The 10534-nt window shown below is 43.1% G+C and overlaps 1 protein-coding gene across 3 annotated transcripts in view; it reads left to right on the top strand.

The window, feature by feature from the left end:
- The window catches only part of LOC147019805 (uncharacterized), a 16204-nt gene extending 5871 nt beyond the window's left edge, over positions 1–10333 (top strand). For all 3 annotated transcript variants that reach the window (XM_085894560.1, XM_085894559.1, XM_085894561.1), the window contains 10 exons: positions 984–1052; positions 1699–1776; positions 2766–2840; positions 5181–5255; positions 6477–6503; positions 6793–6870; positions 7677–7733; positions 8137–8199; positions 9039–9119; positions 9464–10333. In XM_085894560.1, coding sequence (XP_085750686.1) covers positions 984–1052; positions 1699–1776; positions 2766–2840; positions 5181–5255; positions 6477–6503; positions 6793–6870; positions 7677–7733; positions 8137–8199; positions 9039–9119; positions 9464–9501 — 641 coding nt within the window. In that variant the 3' untranslated portion in view covers positions 9502–10333. The remainder of the gene's footprint in view (positions 1–983; positions 1053–1698; positions 1777–2765; positions 2841–5180; positions 5256–6476; positions 6504–6792; positions 6871–7676; positions 7734–8136; positions 8200–9038; positions 9120–9463) is intronic.
- The last annotated feature ends 201 nt before the right edge of the window (positions 10334–10534 follow it).

Genomic DNA, 10534 nt, shown 5'->3' with positions numbered 1-10534 from the left:
ATCTCGACTGAGCCCACACTGGGGGTTTTCATTGAATATCACACCCAACCAATGTTTGTAATCTCAACTTCAAACGTTCTTCCAATTCCACACGTTCCGGGCATTCTGGGCATTCTGGGCCGTCAACCGCAACTAATGTGACGTGCCATGACGTGGTGAATAAAACAGTCTACTTACTACATCTGCAACATGATGGAATTCTCTTTACCCCTCCCTCTCCCAACCCCCCCACACTGACACCTTTTCACCTTCCCTATCCCCCCGCCCACCTTCCCTCGCTCTTCCCCTTTTCTTCTCTGAATTTATCAGACCAAACCTCCTCCTCCCAGCGTGTATGTAATAAATAGATGTGCAAGATGGGCCCAAGATGCGAATAACACCACCGCAGACAAAACCTGTGATTTTAACATGATGGACTTGAGTACAGTATTTTATTTTGACCATCGGTATATAACCAAGAATACTGTGCAACAACGCTGACAGGATAGCCGAGAGGTACGCACATTCACCTCTAAGCTGTCGAGCCTGGGTTAGAATCCTGACCCGGCTACAAACTGTCATTCCGGTGTTTCACAGGCAGGGTGAATCATCAATGTGCGTGTCGTCCCTCGGATGGACGTTAAACTGGAAGCATTATTCGGTGTATGTTAAAGATCCCACGTTGTTCTTCATGAAGACCATGCGTCCGATGCCGGCACCCTGGTCAAGTTCCAAATTCCTGCCCGAACTACTGCTGGGAAGGCAATGACATACCACCTAGTATAGCCCTTTCCAAGAAACTGCTTTGGCAGCACCGACACTCGTAACAGAGCACCTGTGGTACATCAGAATCAGAATCGTAACTGTGTAAGAATGTCATGAATGATGATGAAACTGATGCTGATCTAATAACTCAAGCAAAAACTAACCATAACTGATGAAAACTTAATCAAGGTTTAAATTTGCAACAAAGTGTAACTGATTCACCTTTAACCCCAACTCAGATTGCAAGCAACAACGATGCTTGAACGCATCCGTTGTCTGTGCAGGAAAGTCTGAACAAACCTGGATAGGTGAGTTGTTACCTTTTTCAACAATCTACCATTTATTAACTAGGACAGCACTCAGTAAAGTGCACACCTCCACCAGGCTAAACTCAGTGGAGTGCACACCTCCGCCAGGCATTTTGTATCCCACTGATAGGCCGGATCTGCATTCGGAACTGAACCAAAATGTAATCGGTTTGTTCTTGTCACCTGCACAACTCATCCACCAAGTTTTGTCGTAACTCGTCCACAACGTTTTGAAATACCATGCTGCACATCTTTTTTTGGCGCAATCTCTCAATGGTGAAGAACCGCTTAAAAATTATTGGATCCGGATTCGGATTTTCACCAAAATCTAATCATTTCGTCCTTGTCACACACCCAACCTTTCCACCAAATTTCATCTGAATCCATGCACAACTTTTTTTTTAAAATATCCTGTTCACAGATAAACAAACAGATCGGGGTGAAAACATAACCTCCGCTCACCTTCTGTGATGGAGGTAATTGGTTTATAAATAAATTTTTATTTTCCGATTTGCATTTTAATTTATTGATTGAACATTATTTATGAACAGTCGGAATGATTTGGGAGGACATTGTCCTTGTATTGGTATACAGGTTGTCCGTCGCTCCATTCAATGTCCGTTAAAATAACGATTCTTCCATTCAGAATGTCAAGCAGAAGTTTGTGCCAATGCCAGAAGGACGTGTGAAGAGCCTCTGAACCAACAACTTTCCAAGTTTGAAAGTAAGCTTAGCAAAAGGTCGACAGTGAAGAGTGATGCAGGACTGTGGTTGTTGTAAAGCATTGCTTGTTGTGTTTGAAAGACTTTTTGTCAAATACTTGTCTCTCAACTTCGATAGCAACTCGGCACAGACAGTCATGGTTCGCGCTCAAGTGTTTCCTCATACCATTCCAGTCCTATTACTTGTTTCCAATGTTTTTAAAAAGTAGAAAACTTTCTGACTCTCCGTCGTAACGACATTGGGGTTTGAGTCACCTGCTCTCGTATTAAACCACCTGGGTCTCTCAACTTGCCACTAGGGGGCATTACCCTCCTGGTCATGGGACTCAAACTCAATCTGGCTGTACAGTGTATGAGATGCAGTCTTTAATCCCTGCAGTTTTAGTTATTTTTATTACAGTCATCTAAGCCCAAAGGCATTAGACATGTGCAGGACAAAGATATTATGATTTAAGATACACCAGTGTACATTTACATGAATTACAAGGTCGGTGGTAGACAATCGTGGACAGGCGAGCTGGGGATTCAGTTAACAATGCTAACCATATATTATATACATATATACACGTTCCCCTTTCTACTTTGATTACCTAAATATTTTGTGCAATAATGAGGTTATGGTGAAAAATACCCTGAGACCAATTTATACCTGGCCACTTTTAAGGGAGTAAGTCAGGTGAGGTGATTGAGTCGGTAAAAACATCATCGTTACTGGAATGGGTTCGAAAATCTGGTCCAGAGACGATCTGGACAACCACCGTGTCTATTTACCCCCAAAAAACACCACTGGTGCCTCCAACGAAAGGTTATGGGATCAACACCACCACCACCACCACTTTTCAGTCACTCACTTCACCCTAAAATCTGGGCACGTCTTTCCCCCACTCCTGATAAAAAAAAAAGTTAAAGCCTCCTGAAGGATGACTTCCTCCTTGAAAAGCATATTAAGACCCTGATGATAAAATGAAGGTTTCGTCCATTTGTTTGACAGTGTGTTTGGCTGACCAAATCATATTGGTGGACATGGATTGCCTGAAGAACATGTCAACGTTGTCGCATTTTCAAGGTACGTTGGATACATCCTCCATTGTCACTTTAACTGTGGATCAGATTTAATACAAAAGAGAAGTTTGGAATCCAAACAAAGCATTTCATTGCGGAGTTGTGCCCGCCGTGCAGCGCTTTGTAGCCCGTCCCCTGCGCAGCGGAAAACGGGGTTTTGCAATCACTTCTGTGTGTCTGTCTGGGCCGTAACTTTTTTTTTTTTTTACCATTTGAGTTTTGTCATCAAATTTTCAACAAAGCTTTTTTATGAGATTGTGGAGAACATAAATTAGTAAAATGTGCAATTTTTTTAAACTCGTTTTCAAGTTTAGTTCGAGTACAAAGCGGACGCGGACGGGCTTTGCATTTTCAGATGTTTTCTTGTTATTATTGTGGTTGAGTGCATTTGCTTATGTGTTTATTTCACCATCTACTGCTGGTTGTTGAACTTTGATAACCTCCCAAAATTGTTTCATGTTCATAATTAAACTCCAGATGTTAAAAATGTGTTCCCCGAGGAGGCTCTCAGAACGAGATCCTCACGATAGTCCAAGACGCGCCATCATATTTTTATTTTTAATTCACAAGTGTTAAAACAATGGGGGATAAATAGCTAAATCTATTATTTATACACATATACCTCATATTATATATGTATTTGTGTGTTGTACTATTATGATTATCTTATTTGTATATGTTTGTGAACACTGCTATTTCTTTATTGTCTGATACATTCCTAATCTATAAAATGATTTCAAAACATGATCCTAATGTGTGTGTTTTTACACAAGTACAATAACATTGAATGCTCATGTTCATTCCTTCATAGCTCTTTTTGTCATATCTGCAAACGACAGTCTGTGTCTGTTGTCTCATGCTATACCTCCAGTCCTCCAAGAGTGATGCCCATAGTCACCTCATGATTTCTCTGAAACCCATTCTTCCTCCATTCTCACTGAACTCCCCTTCTCCCCACTTTCACTGAACCCCCCTCCTCCTTTCCACTGAACCCCCCTCCTCCTTTCTACTTTCACTGAACCTACCGCCTCCTCCTCTCTATTTTTACTGAACTCCCCCCCTCCTCCTCTCCATTTCTGCTGAATTCCCTCCCCACATCCTCCTCTCCACTTTTACTGAACTCTTCCCCCCCCCCCTGCTCTCCATTTTCACTGAATTTTCCCCCCTCCCTCCCTCTCCACTTTCACTGAACCCCCCTCCCCTCTCACTGAATTCCCCCCCTCCTCCTCTCCACTCTCACTGAACTCTCCTCCCGAACTCGTGTGATGTCCTTCTCTCCCTGTTCCCCTTGAATCTTCGATCAGTCTATGAATATGCTCCCCCTTGTTGTTTAGCTCCTCCGTGAGACAAGACCTCTATATTTAAAAATACGTCTCAATGAACAGAGTTAGGGTTAGGGCTGTGGAACCAACTCCCTGTGTCCGTTGGTTGTCTCGTGCTCTCTCTCTCTCTCCGGTCCTTAAGAGTGCTGGCCATTCATGAATACCCATCCGTACTCTAGCTGGCAGGATGGCCTAGAGGTATGTTTTTTTTTCACCTGTCTAGCTTGGATTCGAATCCTGACCCAGCTATAAACTATCATCCTGGTGTTTCACAGTCAGGGTGATTCATCAATGTGTGTGTGCCATCCCTTGGATGGACATTAAACGGATGTCCCATTTGCCAGCATTAGTTTGTGGAAGTAAAGATCCCACTGTGACCTTCGCAAAGAGTAGGCGAGCTATCGCCGGCACCCTGAAGAAATTACAAATTCCTAACCCACAGAGGGCATTGCGTCAGCGACACAGCCGCACCACCAGCCAATGATGCTGCCCACTGCCTTGAAACGCATCCGAAAGTTGAAGAAGAGCAAGATCGCCACTCTCTACTCTCACTCCCCTTTCCACCACTCGTGTGATGTCCTCGTCCTCTTCTTCCTCTTTGAGGCTCGATCAGTCCATGAATCTGCTCCACTTGTCTTCCTGTTCCCATCCTTTCTAGGAGGGCAATGGATAACTACTCAGTGTCTTCCTCGTCACTAGACCGTTTAAGCAGGACGACAAATGGAACACATTATTGACCACCCCACTGAATAAACCATTAAATTTGTTTTCAGGTGCTTTGTTCGAAATAAGAAAAGGTCAGTGATGAGGAATACCTGTGTAGGTAGAGAGTACCCGCGACAGGTAATGGGAACGAACTGTGTGTTTCTGCTAAAATCGATGAAATTTTATGTTTTCCCAGCAACTCATCAGGCAGGCTTGTTGAGCCAAATGTTTTGTCATTTCCCTCTCGAGTTTCTTTGAACATCTTCCATCGACAGGACGTTCACATTTTCATCGATGTCTCCAACATTATTTTGCAGAATGTAAATCCGAAGGTTACAACAGAGTGGAGTCCAAGTGTTTCAAAGACTCGTGGAAGATGAAGTTCATGGAAGGTAAAAAAAAAAAACAAACACAAGTTAAAATGTTGTTGTCATTGTGATCCCCGAGTGTACGTTACAGACATTATATAAATAATAATTAAATGTGCTGCTCCGCTTTCGCCGGAATCTTGCTTTCACAGACCGGCCCTGACGGTTTTTTTTTTTTTTTTAAATTATAAAAGTTTAATTTTTTAATTAAAAAAGAAGATCCTTTTTCAAATTTTGAACGGTCCGTTCCTCATTTTCTAACAAATTCATAAAAACGAGATTTGTACACCAAAGTTGTCAATTTCTTATAACGAATAACGCCATTCTACCGGATAGTTTTGAACCGACGATGAATTTGGGAAAAGCACTCTAATCTGACTCGTACCTCCCTGTGTCGTAAGAGGCGACCAGGGTTGCGTCAGGAAGGGCATCCGGCGTAAAACCTGTGCCAAATCACGATGCGGATCATTCGGATGATCCGCTGTGGCGACCCCGAACGGGAGCAGCCGAAAGAAGAAGAAGAAGAAGAAGAAGAAGAAGAAGACTCTAATCTGACTCGTACCGTTTCTGAGGGAAGGATCCCCATTCATCGATACCTTGTGCGTTTACGGGAAACATGGCAGACACATTGATATAAATTGCAAGGGTTTTCTTATTTAAGGTCTTTTTGCCCAAGTACTGCTAATCTGCAGATTTGGCGTAAAGTTTTCTTTCACATTTCCGTAAGCATACCTGTTAGGATGGTGTGGAGGTAAGCGCACTTACTTCTCGACCGTCTGATCTGGGTTCGATTCCCGACCCGACGATTAGCTGTCGGATTCGTATATCGCCAGCAGGGAATTGCGTCACAAAGTGTGCCGTCCCTCGGTTGGATGTTAATCCGGGTGTCCCGTCTGCTAGCGCTAGTCGGTGGAAGTTGATCCCACAGTGTCTTTCAAATTCCAGCTCTGCCTCCCGCTGTGCAAGCAACGGCAAACCACTCGGTGCAACCAAATTCAGCAGCAGCGTCGAACCTGGCCTTGGGCAGTCTATCGCATGGGAAGGGTCATGCATGTTGTGGAACAAAGAATCTTACAGAAAGGGCTCTCGAGCTCGAGTTAAGCAGCAAAACAGACAAGCCAAAGCTGTCAGAATTTACTTGGCCATTTGGCCCAACCTTTACCTTACATAGCTTCATGTTGGTGTAATCAAGTTGTTTAATCAATTTGATTTTGCTTTCCCACCTTGTTCCCCAACTCCTCCCAGAACAACATGCACAAGAATCGGAGGCCGGTAAGCTTTTCCGAACTCTTAACGGTCGTGCAGCCCTACAACTAGATAAAATTCACATGGTAACACATCTTTTCTTAACATTTGACGATCGTTGTCAATCCTTCTAACGTTAAACCTCCAAGTTATTTGTTTTACAGGCAGTATTAACGTGCTTAGGATGACTTGTAGTTCAACAACATAATCCTTGTTTGTGTTGGGATGACAGCGATCGTGCGTGTAATTTCCCTTTAAATCTGAACACAAAAGTTTGAACTGATGAAAGGACCATTGTGCAACCCGGCCTTTACAGACTGTGCTGTGGAGAAATGCTACGAGAACACCGTAAAGTGCTTCCAAAGTCTTCTTCACGACCAAGTGGAACAGCCTAGTACGTTTCCCCTAAACATCGTCGGCACGACCTCACGTCTTGCAATTGAAGCTTACTGTAGCGCGGGTCACAGCGCTCGCCCCATGCTGGCCGAGTCAGCGTACAGGAGGTTTGACTTCAAAAAGGATGCCGTAAACCCGATTTAACAAACTACGCCGGCGGACAATTCAAACAGTTGGTTTTATTAACAGGAGGTTCACAACGGCTTACTGATGGCCATAAGAAGCAAAGTAACGCTCAAGTTTTTGGGTGTTATCCCTTCGTATGAGCAAGTAGATACATGCTCAAATGAAGAGTTAATGCCAAAAGTGGACAATTTGCTCGGTTGGGTTGAGAAGACAGGTTCGATTGGAACGTCTCATGTGGTGTTCCTATCTCATTGGTGAAAGATGTCGCTATCTCCTGTTGATGGGTGGTTACTCCATGCACCCTTATTTATTTATTTATTTATTACGGTGATCTAAGGTTCAGGGAGGACTTGTACACATAGACCACACACGATGATGCCATGCGTACATGTCGGTGAACCTTTTAACTAATTACAGGGATATTGACCCTGGTTTTCTGTATCACGAGCCATGGTTTCAAATGGGGACACCGACAGGCCAACACAAAGCCAAAGGCATTTGTTTCACCGTAACCTGATGCTCAACACAAACGCACACAAGGAAATAACATCAAAATACGAACCTGATCTATACCACTCAAAGCCACGACACAAGACACACAATACAAGTACTGTATAGAATTGGACGCAACGTCACCCCTCAACATGACGAGGTTTCTTTCATGTTTCTCCTTTGCAGGTAAACACAGGAAGTTTGACGTCGCTCGCTGCACATACGTCCAAAACGAAATGTATAGTAAGTGGCACGGCCTTCGACTACTTCCATTCAACTGGGAAAAGGCTCTTTGCCCTATGGACATGCAAAGTAGTATTTAGCTGGGAGTGGAATATAACTATTGGGATTACACACATGCTTGGACCAATGATACTGGGAATTGGAGGCAAAAAAAAAACAAAAAACAAGGTCAAAGGTGATATTCCAGCTGCAGATGCAGCATTTGCACACAATGTTGCATGGATTCCAGACGTACTTGGAGGGACAGAGAATGTCAGAAGTTTGTGCAATACCCTGTACAAGTGTTAAGTGACGCATTGTTCACTTCCCCATGCTTACCAATCCTGCAGAACATGTCCGACACCATTATCCCAATATTATAATGCTTTCTTCATTCTGTCTAACGTACTTCTTGGGCGTGCAGGTTGTCACAATACCCACTGCTCTTCTGAACTCGAAGACTGTCGGCAACAGGTGTCTCATGCCGGTACGGATCCGATCTGCGTGTATTATTAACATGTTCAGCATTAATGCCGGATGACGATTCAAATTAAGGAAAGAGATTCAGTTTTCAGCATCGGCAATATTCAGTTGAGCCCTCAGGGAAATGGTTTTTATTGTGTAATTAGCCAAATGTAGACCATTCGCATCCATTACGTGTGCTGGCCGTTGCTTCTTGATCCTCAAAGCCGACACCTTACGGTGTTTAATTGAGAACCAGTCAATCCAATAGATATGGAGTGTATTACGGCAGATAACGACCTAGCTTGTGGGCTGACCAGGTTAACCTGCACCTTTTGTTCTGGAAAAATGAAATTGTTAAAACTTCACCTATTCCTTTTATTTTCAGTTGCATTCGTCCTATTGGCTCAGCAACGTCTGTCATGGCAGAAGTGTAAAAATATACCCATTTTCCATTTTGAAAGTTAGGATGGTACGGAGGTGGCGCGCTTTGCTTTGAGCCGTCTAATCTGGGTTTGATTCTCGACCCGACGATAACTGTCACGCTGGTGACCGACAGGTCTCCGCGTTGCATCGAGTGTGCCATCTCTCGGATTGATGATGGAATCAGGCCCTGGGAGGTTTCGGGAGGCAAAAATGAATAGATAAATAAAATGAAGGCTTTGTGGAACAATTGTGAGTAATCGAGTTTGCCTTTGATGCCCAAATGTTTATTTTACAATCGTAGGTAAGTTATCGAACTGGAGGATTAAAAACCGAGTTGTAGGCCAAGGCTGTTGTGGACGGAACAGTGGATTTTGAGCAGGAATCATATGTGCTGATACTGAACGTTATTAAGTGAATAATTTGAACACCTCTTCTCAGGTCTGGTTGTTTTCCTGGTACTGAGTCTCGGTTTCGGCATGATCGGCCTTGCATTCTACCTGAAACGGAGAGGGATAACTGGTAATGCAGTTCTACACTACTCATGCTTGATAAGTACACGCAAGTCGAAGGGAATGTTTTGAATTTTCGATCTAAGGCCATTAATGGAGAATATCATTTAAAGTACATGCAGAAAACATTATGCAATTGATAATAGGGATGAACTTCAGAAAGTTCCAGATCACCAGTACCTTGTCAGATACGGACGTTGACCTTGGATTATCCATTGTGCCAAATTTGACTTTTAAACTTTGGTCAGAGATGAACCATTGTACCTCGGCCAACAGTGCAAGTAGGATGGAAAGGTAACTGAGGCTTTAATGGAAACATTTTCTATTTCTCCCCCATCCCAAAATCTCTTGCAGTGCCGTATGAACGACAGCGTGACCACGATGTTGTGTAGCAGCTGCTTTTGTGATGAAAATCAAAATCCACAATCAATTGTGCTGAAAATATTTATTTATATTTGTGCTTTTTTTCAGCTATTGCATAATTGATGTTCAGTGTGTGTGTAAAAAAAAAAAAAAAAAGATGAAATGCTGGCAGGATAATTTCGAGGGATGTGCTGTTGTTGAACTATTTGAATCCCGACCCAGCTATGGATGTTAAGCTGGAGTACGTATCTGCCAACAATGGTTATTGGTAGCAGTTTAAGATCCCACAATGTCTTCCATAAAGAGTAGGCAAGCTATCTCTCACACCCTGAACAAATTATAAACTCCTGCCACCTTCAATTGACCACCACGCCTGGCTATCCCATTTGTGAAAGAATGTCTTGGGCAAAAAAAAAAAAACCTTTTCCAGACAATCGCAGAGTAGTCCAATTGTTGCCATCAAAATTGTCACAGCATCAAGATGGCCTAAAGGTACGCGCACTCGCCTCCACACCATTTAGCCCGGGTTTGAATCCCGACCCAGCTGTAAACTGTCATCCCGGTGATTCATCAACACACTTGGATTTACGTTAAACTGGTGTCCCGTCTGCTGGCATTAATTGGTGGATGTTAAAAGCCCCACGGTGTCCTTCACGAAGAGGAGGCGAGCTATCGCCGGCACCGTGGCCAAATTCCTGCCCTAACAACCTTAGTTGAAGGTCAGGCCTGGTGAGCCGTTTTATGAAAAAAAACATGGGAATAATTGTGGCCGTTGAAGGAGGAGCTTGTTGCTCGTGATAATGTAAATACAAGGCCAACAATTTTTATAAAAAACATTTTGCAATAAAGTTATTTTCTAAAGGGTTGTCTTTGTTGTTTATGTAAACCATGAAGGTCCATTTACATGTAATACTGGCATGGAGGGGTTTACAATGCAAGTTCACAAACAACAGGTAGAGTTTAGTCAATCACCATGGATGATGTCACATTCCATTAAACTGCAAAAAAAAAAAAGTTTCAACATCTTACTTTAACATTTGCAAAGAGAAAAATACTTTCCTT

This window comes from Eptatretus burgeri, chromosome 9 (genome assembly GCF_056783735.1).
Source record: "Eptatretus burgeri isolate ZD-2024b chromosome 9, Ebu_testis_v1, whole genome shotgun sequence".
NCBI lineage: Eukaryota > Metazoa > Chordata > Myxini > Myxiniformes > Myxinidae > Eptatretus > Eptatretus burgeri.
The sequence above is the reverse complement of the archived record's forward strand: the minus strand, read 5'-3'. Positions and strand labels throughout refer to the sequence as shown.